Source organism: Schistocerca americana, chromosome 9 (assembly GCF_021461395.2).
Source record: "Schistocerca americana isolate TAMUIC-IGC-003095 chromosome 9, iqSchAmer2.1, whole genome shotgun sequence".
Lineage (NCBI taxonomy): Eukaryota > Metazoa > Arthropoda > Insecta > Orthoptera > Acrididae > Schistocerca > Schistocerca americana.
Genome location: NC_060127.1, coordinates 58,920,550 through 58,941,499, shown reverse-complemented (window position 1 = coordinate 58,941,499; position 20,950 = coordinate 58,920,550). Strand labels below are relative to the sequence as shown.

At 43.5% G+C, this 20,950-nt stretch overlaps 1 protein-coding gene across 1 annotated transcript in view; it reads right to left on the bottom strand.

The window, feature by feature from the left end:
* LOC124550628 (serine protease 53-like) overlaps positions 1–2,485 on the bottom strand; it is a 32,922-nt gene extending 30,437 nt beyond the window's left edge. Inside the window, exon 1 of the mRNA XM_047125351.1 lies at positions 2,410–2,485. Coding sequence (XP_046981307.1) covers positions 2,410–2,485 — 76 coding nt within the window. The remainder of the gene's footprint in view (positions 1–2,409) is intronic.
* Between the last annotated feature and the right edge of the window lie 18,465 nt (positions 2,486–20,950).

The window sequence follows — 20,950 nt, the reverse complement described above, 5'->3', positions numbered from 1 at the left end:
TACCTCCTCATTAGTTATGTGATCTACCCATCTAATCTTCAGCATTCTTCTGCAGCACCACATTTCGAAAGCTTCTATTCTCTTCTTGTCTATGCTATTTATCGTCCACGTTTCACTTCCATAGATGGCTACACTCCATACAAATACTTTCAGAAACGACTTCTTGACACTTAAATCTATACTCGATGTTAACAAATTTCTCTTCTTCAGAAGCGCTTTCTTCGTCATTGCTAGTCGACATTTTATATCCTCTCTACTTCGACCATCATCAGTTATTTTGCTCCACAAATAGCAAAACTAATTTACTACTTTAAGTGTCTCATTTCCTAATCTAATTCCCTCAGCATCACCCAATTTAATTTGACTAAATTCCATTTGGATTTTGTTGATGTTCATCTTATATCCTCCTTTCAGACACTGTCCATTCCGTTCAACTGCTCTTCCAGGTCCTTCGCTGTCTCTGACAGAAATACAATGTCATCCGCAAACCTCAAACTTTTTATTTCTTCTCCATAGATTTTAATTCCTACTCCTCATTTTTCTTTTGTTTCCTCTACTGCTTGCTCAATATACAGATTGAATAACATCAGGGACAGGTTACAACCCTGTCTCACTCCCTTCCCAACCACTGCTTCCGTTTCATGTACCTCGACTCTTATAACTGCCATCTGGTTTCTGTACAAATTGTAAATATCCTTTCGTTCAATGTATTTTACCTCTGCCACCTTCAGAATTTGAAAGAGAGTATTCCAGTCAACTTTGTCAAAAGCTTTCTCAAATGATAGAAACGTAGGTTTTCCTTTCCTTAATCTATTTTCTAAGATAAGTCGTAGGGTCAGTATTGCCTCACGTATTCCAACATTTCTACGGAATCCAAACTGATCTTCCCAGAGGTCGGCTTCTACCAGTTTTTCTATTCGTCTGTAACGAATTTTTGTTAGTATTTTGCAGCCGTGACTTATTAAACTGATAGTTCGGTAGATTTCACATCTGTCAACACCTGCTTCCTTTGGGTTTGGAATTATTATATTGTTCTTGAAGTCTGAAGGTATTTCGCTTCACTAACTGTGTATGGCAATTTAGGATGTTCCGCGTAAATGATATCGTGAGATGAAGAGATTAGGAGAGGAATGTAAATTGTAGCAGACCATTACAAACTAGTGAGACGAAAGTAGCAGTAGCTAAATAATGCACAGTTAAGGAGGTGGGGATGAAAACGAAAACTATGAAAATTCTAGTAAACCAAACAGCCATTTTACGCGTTTCGCTCTGAAACGTGAGGTAGGTGAAAGGGAATACAAACGTCTAAAAAATTAGATTGACAAGAAGCGCAATAAGACTAAACAGGAAAGGCTAGAGGACAAACGTAAGGATGTAGAAGCACATATCACTAATGGTAAGATAGATGTTGCATACAGGAAAATTAAAGAGACCTTTGGAGAAAAAAGAACCAACTGTATGAAATCAAGAGCTCAGATGGAAAACCAGTTCTAAGCAAAGAAGGGAAAGCAGAAAGTTGGAAGGGGTATATAGAGGGTTTGTACTAGTAGTTCAGGGCAGTATTGTGGAAATGGAAGAGGACGTAGATGAAGATGAGAGACAAGGCACAAAACTGCATGAAGAACTTGACAAAGCACTGAAAGACTTAAGTTGAAATAAGGCTCAGAGAGTAGACAACACTCCGTGCTACTGATAACACTGGGAGAGCCAGCCATAACAAAATTCTTCCATCTGGTGATCAAGATGTGTGAGACAGGTGAAATACCCACAGACTTCAAGAAGAACATAGTAATTCCAATTCCAAAGAAAGCAGATGCTGACAGGTCTGAACATTACTGAACTATCCGTTTAATAAGTCATGGTTGCAAAATACTAACATTAATCCTTTACAGAAGAATGGAGAAACTGGTAGAAATCTCAGAGAAGATCAGTTTGGGTTCTGGAGAAAGGTAGCAACGCAGGAGGCAATACGTACCCTACGACTTCTCATAGAAGATAGGATAAGGAAAAATAAACCTATGTTTGTAGCACTTGTAGACTTAGAGAAATCTTTTGATAATGTCGACAGTAATACTCTCTTTCAAATTCTAAAGGTGGCAGGGGTAATATACAGGGAACGAAAGGCTATTTACAATTTGTACAGAAACCAGATTGCAGTTGTAAGAGTCGAGGGGCATGAAAGGGAAGCAGTGAGTGAGAAGGGAGTGAGACTGGGTTTCAGCATATCCCCAATGTTATTCAATCTGTATATTCAGGAAGCAGGAAAGGAAAGAAAAGAAAAATTTGGAGGAGGAAGGGACTAGTTGTGATAAAGGGTACCCTCCGCCATGCACTGTGCGGTGGTTTGCGGAAAATGTATGTATGTAAATATTGGTGTAGAAATTTCATCTTTCCTAGAGGTACACTCACCCCGTTTGATAACACTGGCATTCGCCACAGCTACCAACATGGCAGACACCAGCAAGTAGACAACGCGCCCAGCCATTGTTCCCGCTCCAAGTGCTGACCATGCAACGCCGTCGCCAGCCACCGCTCAGCCTTATATATCGCCAGCACCAGTTGCTTGGCGTACTCAACAATTTTTTACGTGTCCGTCTTAGATGCATTGTGAACTCGGTACCGCTATCTGCTACTATCTGCTGCTATCTGCCGCTATCGCCGTGTGACGATGCAGTTTACCACAACACATGGTGCAGTTCCTGTAACGTCAAATATCCCTACGTCCCGCTATCATAGCTATACAACGTAACTTGGAAACTATTAGACGTAAAGAATCGTCGTCTGCTCTAACACATTAAGCAGCTCTCGAAATTATTTTCCTTTCATTTGAGTTAGATAGCACCAAGAGGATGACAGATTAGGAGGCGGAGCAATGCCACCGTGGTCTCGCGTTCGCCTCCTCACTTCCCGAGCACGGGGTCCCGGGTTCGATTCCCTGTGGGACCAGGGATTTTCACCTGCCTCGGGATGACTGGGTGTTTGTGTTGTCCTCATCATTTCATCATCATTCATGAAAGAGGAGAGATTGTACTGAGCAATGGTTGGGAATTTGTACGGTCGCTGATAACCGCGCAGTTGAACGCCCCACATACCAAACATCATCATCGCCTCGCCGTGGCGGTGTACTGCGATCGCCGACTAGCAGATATGAGTGTCCTCTGGCGCACGAGGGACGTACAGGCAGCGCTGACGCTGCAGCTAGGCCCTTGTTAACAGCTACTTTGGTAGGCGTGTTTCTAGATCTGGATGATGACCTCTACCACATACTGTGGTATGAATGGGACAGTTCTCAAATGGTTTAAATCATACCTAACTGGAAGAGTGCAGAAAGTTGAAATAAACAGTTCACATAACATCCAAAAAACTGGTGATTTCTCAAACTGGGGAACAATCAAGAAATGGGGTGCCACGAGGCTCAATCTTGGGTCCTCTGCTGTTAATACATATTAATGACTTGCCATTCTATTTTCACGAAGATGCAAAGCTGGTATTTTTGCCGATGATACAAGTATAGCTATCACAACCAACAGACAAGAATTAACTGATGAAATTGTAAACGATGTTTTTCAGAAAATCATTAAGTGGTTCTCTGCAAATGGGCTCTCATTAAACTTTGACAAAACGCAGTATATACAGTTCCACACAGTAAATGCAATGACCCCATTAATAAATATAGACTTCGATCAGAAATCGGTAGCTAAGGTAGAATATTCAAAATTTCTAGGCGTATGCATTGATGTGGGGCTGAACTGCAAAAAAGACACTGAGGATCTGCTGAAACGTTTAAGTTCAGCTACTTATGCTATTAGGGTCATTGCAAATTTTGGCGATATACATCTGAGTAAATTAGCTTACCAAGCCTACTTTCATTCTCTGCTTTTGTATAGCATCATATTCTGGGGTAACTCATCATTGAGTAAGAGTGTTCATTGCACAAAGCGTGTAATCAGAATAATTGCTGGAGCTCATCCAAGATCATCCTGCACACACTTATTTAAAGAGCTAGAAATCCTCACTGTAGGCTCACAATATATATATTCACTTATGAAATTCGTTGTTAACAATCCGAACGAATTCAACAGTAATAGCAGTGTACATGGCTACAACACTAGGATAAAGGATGATCTTCACTACTCAAGGTTAAATCTAACTTTGCCCATAAAGGAGTAAATTATGCTGCCACAAAGTCTTTGGTCACTTCCCTAATAGCATCAAAAGTCTGACAGATAGCCACATAGCATTTAAAAGGAAATTAAAATAATTTCTTAATGGCAACTCCTTCTACTCATTAGATTAATTTTTAGATGTAGTAAGTGGGTAATTTCCCCAACACCCACAAAAAAATTAGAAATATTAAGTTCAAATAGTACAAATGGCTCTGAGCACTATACGACTTAACTTCTGAGGTCATCAGTCGCCTAGAACTCAGAACTAATTAAACCTACCTAACCTAAGGACATCACACACATCCATGCCCGAGGCCGGATTCGAACCTGCGACCGAAGCGGTCGCTCGGCTCCAGACTGCAGCGCCTATAACCGCACGGCCACTCCGGCCGGGGAAACATTAAGTGTCACGTAATATTTTGTGTAATGTAATATCTTGTATAGACACCTTTTATTAACCTGACAAGTTCCACATCATTACGAAGTGTCGTATTCAAGATCTATGGAACAAATACTAATCTAATCTAATCTAATCCACTTAATATGCAGAATTCAAATACACTGCCGGCAGAAGAAAGTGGTTCACCTGGAAACATGACGTCGATTTTAATTCCATTACGGGATATGTCACCTGAGAGGTAGTAGATGTACTCATAAGGGTTTCAACGTCGTCCGACAACAGATAGCATAGTGACGTAGCTCCCAGAGCCCCAGCTGTGTCTGTACCTCAATAGGGAATGCTCGCAACCTGAAGACCCGACGTGGTGTAAACGTGTGAAGCAAGGAGGCAGCCATGCCACAGAGACGTACTCCTGCTTCCTACCGCCAACTGTGCGAGATTATAAGGGGTCAACTTGTGGCCTTACGAGTGGCGGGATGGTTTTTCGGAGAATTTCCGCACACGTTAGCTGTGCTGCATCAGTTGTGATACGATGCTGGTACCGGTGGCACGTGACTATTCTCACACCCGTAGACGAGTTTGTGGACGCCCGCCAGAGTCGTCGTAATGTTAGATGAGCAATGTGAGATCGTACAGTTGCCACAGCACAAATGGTTCAAATGGCTCTAAGCACCATGCGGCTTAACATCTGAGGTCATCAGTCCCATAGACCCAGAACTACACTACTGGTCATTAAAATTGCTACACCACGAAAATGACGCGCTACAGACGCGAAATTTAACCGACAGGAAGAAGACGCTGTGAAATGGAAATCATTGGCTTTTTATAGCATTCACACAAGAGGGCGCCGGTGGCGACACCTACAACATGCTGACATGAGGAAAGTTTCCAATCGATTTCTCATACACAAACAGTAGTTGACCGGCGTTGCCTGGTGAAACGAGGTTGTGATGCCTCGTGTAAGGAGGAGAAATGCGTACCATCACCTCTCCGACTTGATAAAGGTCGGATTGTAGCCTACCGCGATTGCGGTTTATCGTATCGTGACATTGACGCTCGGGTTGGTACAGATCCAAAGACTGTTAGCAGAATATGGAATCGGTGGGTTCAGGAGGGTAATACTGAACGCCGTGCTGGATCCCAACAACCTCGTATCACTAGCAGTCGAGGTGACAGGCATCTTATCCGCATGGCTGTAACGGATCGTGCAGCCACGTCTCGATCCCTGAGTCAACAGATGGGGACGTTTGCAAGTCAACAACCATCTGCACGAACAGTTCGACGACGTTTGCAACAGCATGGACTATCAGCTCTGAGACCATGGCTGTGGTTACCCTTGACGCTGCATCACAGACAGGAGCGCCTGCGATGGTGTACTCGACGACGAACCTGGTTCTGATACAGCATCATGATGGTCGCATCCGTGTTTGGCGACAGCGCGGTGAACGCACATTGGAAGCGTGTATTCGTCATCGCCGTACTGGCGTATCACCCGGCGTGATGGTATGTGGTGCCATTGGTTACACGTCTCCGTCACCTCTTGTTCGCATTGACGGCACTTTGAACAGCGGACGTTACGTTTCAGATGTGTTACGACCCGTGGCTCTACCCTTCATTCGATCCCTGAGAAACCCTACATTTCAGCAGGATAATGCACGACCGCATGTTACAGGTCCTGTACGGGCCTTTCTGGATACAGAAAATGTTCGACTGCTGCCCTGCCCAGCACATTCTCTAGATCTCTCACTCTCTGAAAACGTCTGGTCAATGGTGGCCGAGCAACTGGCTCGTCACAATACGCCGGTCACTACTCTTGATGAACTGTGGTATCGTGTTGAAGCTGGACGGGCAGCTGTACCTGTACACGCCATCCAAGCTCTGTTTGACTCATTGTCCAGGCGTATCAAGGCCGTTATTACGGCCAGAGGTGGTTGTTCTGGGAACTGATTTCTTAGGATCTATGCACCCAAATTGCGTGAAAATGTAATAAAAAAATGGTTCAAATGGCTCTGAGGACTATGGGACTTAACATCTATGGACATCAGTCCGCTAGAACTTAGAACTACTTAAACCTAACTAACCTGAGGACATCACACAATACCCTGTCGTCACGAGGCAGAGAAAATCCCTGACCCCGCCGGGAATCGAACTCGGGAACAAAATGTAATCACATGTCAGTTTTAGTATAATGTATTTGTCCAATGAATACCCGTTGATCATCTGCATTTCTTCTTGGTGTAGCAAATTTAATGGTCAGTAGCGTACTCAAACCTAACTAACCTAAGGACATCACACACATCCATGCCCGAGGCTGGATTCGAACCTGCGACCACAGCAGCAGCGCAGCTCCGGACTGAAGCGCCTAGGGCCGCGCGGGATTAGCCGAGTGGTCACGGGCGCTGCAGTCATGGACTGTGCGGCTGGTCCCGGCGGACGTTCAAGTCCTACCTCGGGCATGGGTGTGTGTGTTTGTCCTAAGGATAATTTAGGTTAAATAGTGTGTAAGCTTAGGGACTGATGCCCTTAGCAGTTAAGGCCCATAAGATTTCATACACATTTGAACATCTTTTGAAGCGCCTAGAACCGCTCGGTCACAGCGGTCGGCTACCACAGTACAGTTAAGAGGGCTTATTAGCCTACATTTGTCAACATGAACTGTTGAGGACCGTTATTAGCAGTGTGACTACGGGCACGCACACCTCCAGCCAATCTTCGACTCACGCCACAGCATCAACGTCCACAGCTCGACTGGTGCTGTCGGAGGGTGACTTGGAAAATGGAACGGCGCTCCGTAGTCTTCAACGATAAACGCAGATTCTCCCTGTGCACAAGTGATGATCATAAGACGTAGACCTGATCAGCGCTATCTCGCAGAGTGCATTCGTGCAGGAGACTCTAGTGCCGGCCCCTGTGACCGAGCGGTTCTAGGCGATTCAGTCCGGAACCATGCTGCTGCTACAGTCGCAGGTTCGAATCCTGCCTAGGGCATGGATGTGTGTGATGTCCTTAGGTTAGTCAGGTTTAAGTAGTTATAAGTCTATGTGACTGATTACCTGAGATATCAAGTCCCATAGTGCTTCGAGCCATTTGAACACTCTATCGCCACCCTAGATCTTATTGTCTAGGGTGCTATAAGCCACTGAGGTGTCGTCGACTATCGAGAACGGCGCAAGAAGTATCGACCACCGCTGAGCTGGCCGGAATGGCCGAGCGGTTCTAGGCGCTTCAGTCTGGAACCGCGCGACCGCTACGGTCGCAGATTCGAATCCCTCTTCGGGCATGGATGTGTGTGATGTCCTTAGTTAGCTTTAAGTAGTTCTACGTTCTAGGGGACTGATGACCTCAGACGTTAAGTCCCATAGTGCTCAGAGCCATTTGAACCAGAATCATAGACGTCAGCACAGGATGGCATCACCAGAAAAAACAGGCTTCAAAAACCTTAAAAGGGCAGCCAATACCAAAGAGCTTCGTCGAAATGGAGCCATCCCCCTCCCCCAATCCCCCTCGAACACGTTTTGATAGAGTACAACCTACTACGATGATCGTCCACCCCCACATTGGAGTCTGAATGTGTGAGACATCTCCTGAGGAAGGGATGGATCGTCATGGTCCCATGGCCAAGCCCCTGTGCTTTACCGATGTCACGCCATTCGACTTCTTTTTGTGGGGCTACATCTAGGATCGCAGGCACACAGCACCAATCCATTACATTACTACCTTTCGTGCACGGATCACTGAAGCAATCACAACTGTTGTATCTGTAATGCTGACCAGTATATGGCAAAGCTCTAACTTCGCCTTGATGTTCTGCGAACGACGAGCTGGGGAGACAGTGAAATTCAGACAGCAGAGGAAAAAGACCTATAAAAGGATGATAAAAGCTTTACAGCATACCACGATGCTCTGTCTCTAACACTTTCCAAGTTACGACTTTTTCAGATCATACCAGGACAAAATGAACTTCCCGTATTTTATCGATACTGCTAGACGTTGTTGTAACATATCAGAACATTGTAGGGCATCAGAACGCCATGACGAATAAGAGTGTGTAACGAAGCAGGGTTGCCCACTGCTATCCTGTTTTGGTTTTACACTCCTTCAGTAACTTAGTTAAGCAAGGAACTTTTATTTTTTTCCTTTTCATTACTCGTATTCCGACTACAGATTCTGTGGCCTTGAGCCTCATAGCACAGAATTCAGAAATAGTTTGAATAAAATTCCCATAGTAAAATCTAATATTTCAGTACATTCTAATGTCCGTTCTGAAAGTAATGAGCTAATTAGTTTTATCGGAAATGCATCCTATTAAAAGTTATGAAGAATGACATATATTGTGCAACACATATTAAGTAAAAGTCGAGTGAGCTAATAGATCGAATTCAGCTATAAAACTGCATCCAAAAGAAAGCCTAAATTTCACTGATTCCAGCAAAGTGTTTAAATTAACCTAACCCCTATTAGTTAAATAGCTATTAAGACTTGAAATCTGTAGCCTGTATGACTTTCAGTGCCAATTGTGACCAAACTACTGAATAATTCCGAGATCTGTTTTGATATTTTTGCTACCTATATTTTTCTACGTAAAATGACTCAAGTCTCAACTTTGTAAGTGCATTAATTAAGAATTAAGTAAATTTGAATAAGTAAAAATTATTGTTCAAGAGGGCTGCCATGGTTTTAAGTCGGGAATTCCCACTGCAGATGCATAAGTTAGTTCTGCGTATTTAAATTGATACAGCTCACTCATGTTATGTAAGTTATAAAACCCAATAGTTAACTTCAAAACCAATTATAAAAGATCATTTTAAGCCTGGGAAATTATAAACTATAATATATTAACAGAAGTAGTCAAATATTGAAGCACTCGTCTATATAAGGTCCGAGCTGGTGCTGTTCTCAGTTAGTTCTCGGTCAGATTCTCATGGAGCAAAACTGTCGGTGCCGGAATGTGATCTGATAATACGTGAAACAGAAGCTTAACTTTTCCGGTCGGTACCAAAAAAGTGTAATTGTATTCGCTTTGAACATTTAACGCGTATTGTGAGCATTGTTAAAGACTGGAAGTTTTTGACCTACCTAATGTGGCGATTATTAAGTGTAAGAGGCCTGGTCACATGAGTACTGTGTGTGTGAGTGATAACAAATAAATCGCACTGTGGTTCTCATAAGTGCTCAACAATGAATACGGTCTTGACTTTTGATTTTGGAAAACATAATCTAGGATCCTGGTTTCTTAATTGCAGTGTGATTTAGGTGAGACGGACGCAGCTACCGAGAAGACAATATTGAATAAGCAAAGCAAGGTAGGTCAGGAACACTGCGCACTATCTACTGGGTGAGGAAATGTTTCACTACATCCGGTTGTGACGTGATCTTTAAGTGGCACTCATACAAGGATTCAGCCCGGCACGTTACAAGTGGTCATGTTGCTTTCCCATCATATGGTGCTGGTGCCGCGCCGTATGATTTAAGTAGAGTGAAACTTAAGTCCCACTGTCATGTAAGCGGTACTTCACTATTCAGATCTGGTGTGTCTTCCTCTCGGTTTTTGAGAAAAGAAGCAGAATCAAATCTATGGCAAAATGTTCAGCATGTAAACTGATCAACCTGAGCATTACGACCACGGACCAGCTATTGATATAAACCCATCCAGGAGTTAACAGTGTCACCTGACGAGAATCGACTAGTAGTCAGACAAACGCATGGTGCATGTAGTATCAGTAAGCGCGCTGTCCATGTGTAGAATGGGGAAGGTGCAAAGCCGGCCGGAGTGGCCGTGCGGTTCTAGGCGCTACAGTCTCGAGCTGCGCGACCGCTACGGTCGCAGGTTCGAATCCTGCCTCGAGCATGGATGTGTGTGTTGTCCTTAGGTTAGTTAGGTTTAAGTCGTTCTAAGTTCTAGGGGACTGATGACCTCAGCAGTTAAGTCCCATAGTGCTCAGAGCCATTTTTTTGGGAAGATGCGTGATCTATCTGGTTTTGCTGAAGGCAAATTGTGATGGCCTGGGGGCTCAGCACGAGCTTTTCGGAAACTGCACGACTTTTCGGGAGTTGGAAGAGTGCTGTGGTGAGTGTTTTGGTTCAAAAATGGCTCAGAGCACTATGCGACTTAACTTCTGAGGTCATCAGTCCCCTATAACTTAGAACTACTTAAACCTAATTAACCTAAGGACATCACACACATCAATGCCCGAGGCAGGATTCGAACCTGCAACCGTAGCGGTCGCACGGTTCCAGACTGAAGCCGGCTCGGCAACTGGTATGCTACGTTCTCACCACTCATATTTCCGTTACTCAATGTTCCCTGTAGTTCAAAAAGGTTCAAATGGCTCTGAGCACTATGGGACTTAACATGTGAGGTCATCAGTCCCCTAGAACTTAGAACTACTTAAACCTAACTAACCTAAGGACATCACACACACCCATGCCCGAGGCAGGATTCGAACCTGCGACCGTAGCGGTCGCGCGGTTCCAGACTGAAGCGCCTAGAACCGCACGGCCACACCGGACGGCGGTGAGTGTTTTCAACAAGTGGCGGAACCAAGGTGAAACCACGGCAGGAGGTCATGGGGTTGGGCGGCCACCCCTCGTCGTAGGCCGGCCCGACTGGTGAAACAGACAGGCGGCGACCTGTGGTGTAACTACCATCAGACATTAATGCTGGGCAGAGTACAAAAGTGTCTGAACACACAGTGCAACAAACATTCCTAACAACGCGCCTCTGCAGCCGACGACCCATTCATCTCCCAATGTTAACACCACGACATCGGCAGTGGACTTTGCCACAGTGGCAGAGCGTTGCATGGTCTGATGAAGCACCATGCCTTCTTTATCGTGCCATTGGAGAGGGCGATTCGTCGTCTTCCAGGCGTGCAGCCGCTTGACACCTGCACTTCCAGGATGGAAGCTCGTGGCGGCTTCACTATGCTCTGGGGAACATTCACATGGACATCCATGGTTCCAGTGGAGCTCGTGCATGGTACCATAGCGGCCAAGGAGTATCGTACACTTGTTGCAGACCACGTACAGCCCTCTGCAACGATCTTGTTTCCTGAGGGCAGTGGCACATTTCAACAGTTAAATGTGCCATGTCGCAAGGGCAGGTGTGTGATGGAGTGCTTCGAGGAAAACAGTGGCGATTTACAATGTGCTGGTCCCCCTACCTGCCGGATCTATCGATCCAACACATCTGGGATGTGACTGAACGTCACGTCAGAGCTCATCGCTCCCCTCCTCGGAAATTACGGGAATTAGGTGGCTTCTGTGTGTAGCTATGTATGGAAGTGAAACGCGGACGATAAATAGTTTAGACAAGAAGAAAATAGAAGCTTTCGAAACGTGGTGTTACAGAAGAATGCTGAAGATTAGATGGGTGGATCACATAACTAACGAGGAGGTATTGAATAGAATTGGAGAAAAGATAAATATGTGGCACAACTTGACTAGAACAGGGGATCGGTTGGTAGGACATATTCTGAGGCATCAAGGGATCACCAGTTTGGTATTGGAGTGCAGCGTGGAGGGTAAAAATCGTAGAAGGAGACTAAGAGGTGAATACACTAAACAGATTCAGAAGGATGTAGGTTGCAGTAGGTACTGGGAGATGAAGAAGCTTGCACAGGATAGAGTAGAATGGAGAGCAGCATCAAACCAGAGTCTGGACTGAAGACCACAACAACAACACGTGTTGTTCATGCCAATTCCGCGTTAACGTTGCTTATTAAATTACTGCCCTATATCTTACTTGCAAAACAGAATTTCAGTGTCAACTAAATTCAATCCCAATAGTTAACTTACTTTACGAACAGTACTAGTATTTGGTACATTCTTGCCAAAGTAGACTGTGCGACGGTTTCCTTTCATATAACAGCAGTTTACTCATAACTAATACAATATTGGTTCGAACCCCATTCGTTATGCTATTGCTACCTTTCAGTAATAGTCCGACACCTTAACCATTATCCACAGAAACAGTCAAATCTAATTCCTTTCGTAGGAGTAACATTATCGTTGCCGCTGTGTTCAGTGCCGCCTGTGTTGTCGACCTGGCCTGTTCCGTTCAAGTGCTGTGATTGTTTTTGCTTGCGCTGTTTTGTTCTTGTTTTTCCTTTTTTATGATGGCAAGTTGAAATGAAAATCGTGTAGCTGCGAAATTTTGTTTTACACTCCGTAAAAAATGCTGCTGAAACAATGTTGAAAAGAGCTTGTCAAGATGACGCTACGAGGAAAACTCAAGTATACGAGTGGTCTGCTCGATGTAAAAATTTCGACATATCGACTGATAATAAACCTCGTGCTGCATATCTATCAACTGCCCGAATCGACGAAAAGATGTAAAAAAAAATCTAGGGCTTCTGCTCACAGAACGTCGACGGACAATTGATCGACCGTCAGAGATTAACTGATTATCTTGAAGTTCGGTTCAGCGAATTTTAACGGAAAAGGTGCGAATGAAAAGGTTTGCTGTCAAGTTTGTTCCTCGAATTCTCACTGAAAATCAAAATGAACGTCAAGTAGAAACATGTCGTGTTTTGATACAACAGCTTGAAACTGATCCATATTTTCTGTCAAAGGTCATTACCGATGATGTCCGCCCCGATTTCTGAATGGTCAGCGTGACGGACTGCCGTCCTAAGGGGCCCGGGTTCGATTCCCGGCTGGGTCTGCGATTTTCTCCGCTCAGGGACTGGGTGTTGGCATCGAAAGTAATAAGACCTGCACCAAGGCGGCCGGACCTGCCCCGTAAGGGACCTCCCGGCCAATGACGCCAAACGCTCATGATTCGTGGTGCTATAGTTACGACCCAGAAACAAAGCAACAGTCAAGCCAATGGAAAACGTCGTCGTCACCCCGTTCAAAAAAAGTCAAAACAAACATCAAAACAATGCTGATTTGGTTTTTTGATGCCAAGGGTGTAATTCATTCAGAATTGGTTCCCCCAGAACAGACCATCAATCAAACATTTTATTTGAAAGTTTTAAGACTGCGGAAAAGAGTTCGTCAAAAAAGGCCGTATTTGTGTCAGACAGGAGACCGGTTCTTCCACTACGACAACGCACCTGCAAACACAGCCACCTCTGTTAGTTTTTGGCTGTAAATGAGATAGTTCCGTGTCCCACGTATCTCACGCGGCTGACCTGGCTCTGTGCAAATTTTTCTTATTTCCACGCATGAGAATGGGCATGAAAGGACACCGATTTGACAACTTTGAAGAAGCCAAGAAAAAAAAACGAGGGAAGAGCTGTCAACCGTTCCTAAAGATGACTGCAAAAAATTGTTTCGAACAGCACCTTTGGGAGAAAAGCATTAGTTGCAACGGAGAATATTTTGAAGGGGATCACAAATTTAGTATTGGAGGGCAGCGTGGAGGGTAAAAATCGTAGAGGGAGACCAAGAGATGAATACACTAAGCAGATTCAGAAGGATGTAGGTTGCAGTAGGTACTGGGAGATGAAGAAGCTTGCACAGGATAGGGTAGAATGGAGAGCTGCATCAAACCAGTCTCTGTACTGAAGACAACAACAACAACTGTGTGCAGACGTTGTGCCAACTTCCTCCAGCGACCTACCAAGGCCTCATAGCTTCCATACGACGACGCATCGCCACGGTTATCTGTGCCAAAGGTGGCACACCAGCTATTAGGTAGGTAGTCATAATGTTTTGCCTGAATAATGTAAAACATAAAACAGTTGAACTTGAAGAAATTGAATCGAGTGATTCAATGTTTTCCAATGTTGAGAAAGCTCAAGTCTTTGCAGGAAAAGAAAGGGATATTTTTCTCTTAAGGAAAAATCGGTTGCTGTGAAAAATACTGGATTACTTTCAATCATTACTAGTATTGGGAATATGATAACAGCGCTGCAAATTGATAAATGTAATATTGTACTAATTATTTCGGAATTGAATGAGAGCACATGTTCTATGGAGGACATATATATGGGGATCGTGCTGACCACAGAAATACCTCGAGATCTTGTTGTCACTTCATAGAGATATGTGCCGTGTGTGGACGAGCATTGTCCTATTGGAAACAGGCGCCATGAAACTGTCGCATGATACGCAAGATGTCCGAGACGTGACGTTGTGCTGTCACAGATGCCTCAGTCGCTACCAGTTGTGGCTTGAAATCACACTCCATGACGCCAGGTATAACACCGCTGTGCCCTCAAAATCATTTGAAGAAGAGAAGTTCTCCCCATATTGCCCCCAAACTCGCCAACGACGGTCATCTGAAGTAGTGAACAAACGGTGTTCATCAATGAACACAAAACGACACGTTTCGTCAGCTTTCCACGCTTTTGGTCACAGAAACCGTTTGTGTTGTGTTAATGCAAGCCTACGGATGGAATGGTAATTCCCTAGCACAGCTGCCTCCAGTAGTGCTGGATGACGCATAATGTTTCAAGGAGTCCATTACTTGGCAGGCACAGATGTGAAGTGCTTGGCTTACAAATGGTTCAAATGGCTCTGAGCACTATGGGACTTAACATCTGAGGTCATCAGTCCCCTATAACTTAGAACTGCTTAAACCTTACTAACCTAAGGGCATCACACACATCCGTGCCCGAGGCAGGATTCTAACCTGCGACCGTAGCAGTCCAGCGGTTCCGGACTGAGCGCCTAGAACCGCTAGACCACCGGGGCCGGCTAACTTCTAGTCAGCCAGACTATATTATATTAAGGCAAGGAGGGGTTTGAAACTATCTAAAAAATTTTTGTTTCTAAGCTGCACCTGTTCATTAAGAACAAAACCATCTTTTAGAGACAGATGCATGAAAATCTCTAATTCTTCGAGCAAGTCCAGTTTGTAACCTTTATTAGCTTCATGAAGCAACTCTACGTCGTCCAGTTCACGTGGCGTATGCTGTAAGAGCCATAGATGTTCAGCAAACGTGGAATTATGTACGTTTTCCCCATTTTTACCTAACATGTGTTCTTTATACCTAACCTTAATGGGTCTACCTGTCTGTCCATTGTAATAGTTTGGGCAGTCGTTACAAGTAATTTTGTATACACCGGACTTAGTGCCGAGTTCTTCCCGTGCTCCAATGGTATGAATTACTCTTTGTTTCAGGCTATTATTTACGGAAAATGCCACTCTGTAACCGTATTGTTTCTGTAAAAGTCTTCTTATCTTATATGAAACGTTCCCCAAAAATGGAATAGAAATAAAGTTATTACCCTCATTCTTTTTCACCCTGTTATCTCCTAAAGTTGAACATTTTACAGCTGTTTTTTCTTAACAATTTGGTCAATTAATTTAGGATCGTATCCATTGTTAGTAGCCATTGACTTTAATAAAGATATTTCTTTTTCGAAACAATTCTGTGCTAAAGGTGTGCTCACAGCACGATGAACAGCAGACTGAAAGAAGGCGATTTTGTGAGTTTGAGGATGACAAGAATCTACTGGAATAATATTATCAGAAAAAATTTCTTTACGAAAAATGTCGAAGCTAATAGTGTTACCCGATAACTTAAGTTTCAAGTCGAGAAAATGGAGTTCTCTCTCATTGTTTTGTATCTCTTTTGTGAATTCCATTTTCTCGTGAAAACTGTTGAAAACATGAAACAGTTGTTGTAGATCTTGGTCTCTCCCTTGAAATATTATGAGTATATCATCAACATAACGAGCATAGAAAGGAATCATATTACCCAACGCAGGACTGTTTTTGAAGAAATTTTCTTCTAACGCATTCACACTCTTGTCTCGATAGTTCATAGGCGAAGTAATGGTGCTAAACTATTCGCTTTGACCCTGTGCCTATAGTCGTGTTGTACAAATGGAGAAGATGTCTTAATTATTGACGACACCTTTGGCACAATTGTTTTATTAATCTCCATTGCATGATGTAATTTTAGTAAGTAACTAAAGATTTTATGCCTGTATTACTCTGGTAATTTCACTATTACTTAAGCTTTTGTGTTTCTCACTTCCGATGCTAAGGCTTTTCTAATGAAAGTGTCTTCCTGTTCAGGATTTTTTACTTCTGATGAAGGTATATTTATATGTACCGAAACCTTGGTCAAGAATTTTAATAAATTTGTATCCTGCAACTGTTTTTGGCTGTCATCCATTATCGTGAAGAATTTCAACAGTTGCTGCTGCAGCCATGCTTAAAATCTTTCTGTTGTGTGCTACATAATGTTTTGGGCTACAGAATGTTGCAACAGATGTCGTCGTAGGGAAGCTGGACAGGAGCAGAAATGATTAGCGAACATGCAAATAAACAGCAATGGAGGCCAGCTATTACAAGTAGCAAAGAAAGGCACGTCGTCCGGCGCGAGGCTCCCGCTACTAACGCACAAGTGAACTGTCGAAGGCTGACTAAGGCTGAAGACTGCTGAAGACTTTGACTGAGACTAGGACATGTAGCTGCCGCTGGCCATGCTGTATCGCAGCGGTAGAGGGCGCTCGTAGTCGGAGCTGCTAGGCGTGGCTCAGCAGGTGCGGATCATTGGATCCACAAGGTCTCTGCTCGAGCACCGTCGAAGTCAGTCGGAGACGTGCGTTTCTGTTTCCAACTGTGAGACACCTATGGGCGTGGTATCAATCAATGATACCACAGTCTGAATTATTGAAACCACAGACAATAAAACCTCTGGCAAGTGGGAATGTCGAGTGTGTGCTGGTGTTTCAGCTCAACACTATGAAGGGGCCGTGATCTGGAGCACCATCATGCAGCAGCCTCATTACACTTCACAACACCAAAGGTATGTCTTCAGCATAGGAGGGAAGATCGTCTGAAGCAAGTGACAGTGTAGAAGGATGACTGGTCCCACAAGGTAGTCACCAACAACAACTGCCCATACATCAAGGCTGAACCGGTGTTGACATTTCGATGCCACCATACCATGGGAATTCATGGGTAGTTAGTTATATGTTTCGTGGTTAATTTCAGCGATTCTTTTATCGAAATGATACGTTACTGTTCAGTTCACAGGATTTGTTCTCATGATTAGTGATAACCTTAACTAACGCATTTTCAGTCCTACTCGTGCTGTTGCACTAAAAAAGTCGATTTCTTTTTTGAAGTTACCAGTTTTTAAACAGGAATTCGTTCGTGGAACAGAAAGAGTTTCCCAGGAGAAGTATATCCAGGTTAGATATAAACTTTCTTTGCTACCTGTCACGTTTTTATGTTATTGAACAAACGATTTATCATCTATGTTTCTGCATATTGAACTCCTTTCAGCTCTAATAGTCGCTAATAAAGATCAGTTTTTCCTCTATTGTTGTAGATATGAGTATTACTCTCGTTCCCAAACTGTCATGGATTATTTATAACGAATTTCATTACCGAGCATATGTATTATTATGGTGCAGTTATAACGCCAGACTCTTTGAGCAGGTACCTATACGACGACCCCACGTAAAGATCACGCATTATTCTTACTGCTCGCTTCTGTGAAATCTGTACTGTCCTCCTAAGTGATAAGTTACTACACAAAATTATTGCATAATACATTATTCAAAGAGTAAGAGTAACTAACCATAACTGTTTGAGAAGCTCAGTATTCTGCTTCTTCCAGTTCAAAGTTTCATCAATATGTACACCCAAAATTTACGGTGTTCTACGCTTGCTATGGTGCGAGTTGACAACCGTTGCGTTCTGGGGAGATGAATGTTATGTCCTGGTTGCTAACGATAAACTGGAGGAAGGAGGTCAAAGGGATTTGTCGCCTTAGGAATCTGAGCAGGTAAGCAAAAGATTAGTTGATATAAGTGCACTTTAAATAAATACACTGGGTGAACACTAATAAAACCGAGGAACTGCAGGGGCGGAAAAAGGTCCTATGAACGTGTGTCCGGAAACGCACCGTTGCCACGGTAGATGGCGCTGACGAATAAAAGTTCCTCTGACCACGTGCCGTGTGTTCTTTGCGTGTTGCACGTGGTGTGGTTGGCGCAGCATACTGTAAACAGCAGAATGGTGTGGTATTCATGTTAGGAACAAAGCGAGACGGTGTTTGTGTACGGCCAAGCTTATGGAAAAAAAATGGTTCAAATGGCTCTGAGCACTATGGGACTTAACATCTTAGGTCATCAGTCCCCTAGAACTTAGAACTACTTAAACCTAACTAACCTAAGGACAGCACACAACACCCAGCCATCACGAGGCAGAGAAAATCCCTGACCCCGCCGGGAATCGAACCCGGGAACCCGGGCGTGGGAAGCGAGAACGCTACCGCACGACCACGAAATGCGGGCCCAAGCTTATGGAAACGATGGAGAGGCAATACGGCAATACAAAACAAGTACCAAAAATCAAACAATGGAAAATCCAGGATGGAATGTAACAATATTATGAAAAGGAAAGTTGCTATTCACCATATAGCGAAGATGCGGAGTCGCAGATAGGCACAACAAAAAGACTCTCACAAAAATAAAGCTTTCGGCCAGTAAGGCATTCGTCAAAAATAGACGACACACACACACACGACTGCAGTCTCGGGCAACTGAAACCACACTGGCAGTGTGGTCATCTGTTTTTGACGAAGGCCTTACTGGCCGAATGCTTTATTTTTCTGACCGTTTATTTGTTGTGCCTATCTGCGACTCAGCATCTCCAAAATAAGTACCGTTTGAGACACGAACCACATCACACTAGCCTTCAACAATTTTTCGGCGTTTGTCTGATCGTGGGTCCATTCAGACAGATGAACATGCAGGAAGGCGGGCGGACTGCGCGAACACCAGATTTGGAGGACCGGGTTTTACAGGATACTAAGATGAACCCTAGAATAAGCTCCACCCAAGTGACCCACAAATATGGCGCAAGCCAAGGTACGATTTCGTGTACCCTACATGACAACTATTAATACCACTAAGACTCGCAATCCCTTGAACACCATTTTGAACATCTGTTATGACGTGAATGCGATGCAGCTCTGTACTGTGTTCTGGGACGATTTGTTGTCATTGAACGCACATCATCCTTTGCTGGACACATGTTTATAGAACTTGAATATAGACAACATTGTCTGTGGAGCGCAGCGATCTGGTGCTAACTCTGATTAGAACAACAGTCGAGATTCCAGTAACATTTGTTTATTATTACCAGTTTCGGTTTATGTTAGAGCCACCCTTAGCTTTTTGGGCCCTGCGAGAGTAGGAACAGCAAAGTTGCAAACAGTACTACTAAATTTTGCGCTAACAGAAAATAGAAAAGTGCTGTAGCGTTTATCACTAGGACTGGCGTTGGTGGCTCATCGGTTTTCCATGCGATACCACCATCCTACAGTGTGACTGACGGCTATGGAGCCCCGGGTTAAATATCAGACAAATAGTCATTTATGTTAAAATAAAATAAACCAACATACGGAACGAGAGAAAAAGCAGTATCATCAAGTGATAAACACATCGTTGTTACTGATGTTTTGTCGAAACAAAACGAATAAATTGGAGAATAAATTGCATAAAGAGATTGATGAAAAATATTATTTAAAGGCAAGAAAACATTTTACTAGCTTTGTAATTACACCCTGGATACGAAAAAAAAAAACACATTTACTGTAAGAAAAAAAAACACAGAAGTTACACACAAGCCAAGAATAAAGATACTGACAGCAGAGTCATGGAGCAGTACATAAATATAGACGTCAAAGAATTTTTTCTTTTCTTTTAACACTTCCTCCAAAAGAAAAAATCATGAAATTATTGCTTTGTCTCTTGCATGCCAATTTCTGAACATAGAAAATTAAATCGAACTCGTTCAAGAGGTTTCGTCAAAATATCTGCCAACTGATTGTGTCCATCAATGTGTTCCAAGAAAATCTCACCGTTCAGATATCTTTCACGAACATAGAAATGTCGGACCTCTATATGTTTAGAACGTCGATGATATTCTGGATTTTTTGCCAACCTCAATGCACTAGCATTGTCAATGTAAAGAACTGGAGGCTGCCCCGACATTTCCACTAATTCTGATAGCAGACGACGTAACCAAACTAACTCTTTTGCTCCTTCACTAGCTGCAATTATTTCCGCCTCGGTTGTAGATGTGGCCACTACTTTCTGCAACTGACTTGTCCATGGCACTGCACCACCTGACTACTTTGCAAGAATTCCAGTTGTTGAGCACCTTGTCCGGTTATCACCTACGAAATCTGCATCAGCGTAAATCTTTAACTCTTCTTTTTTATTATATACAATTCCAAAATTTAAGGTCCCTTTCAAATACCGGAAAATGCGCTTTACTCTATTCCAGTCTTCAGTGGTTGGTTTCTCCATAGCTCGAGCAGCTTTATTGACTGCATAAGTGATGTCTGGACGAGTTACTGTTGAAAGGTACATGAGACAACCAATTGCTTCACGGTAGGGTACAGATGACGAAACTTCTTCGTTTTGATTATTGTCCTCACGTCCAATAGGAGTTGAGATT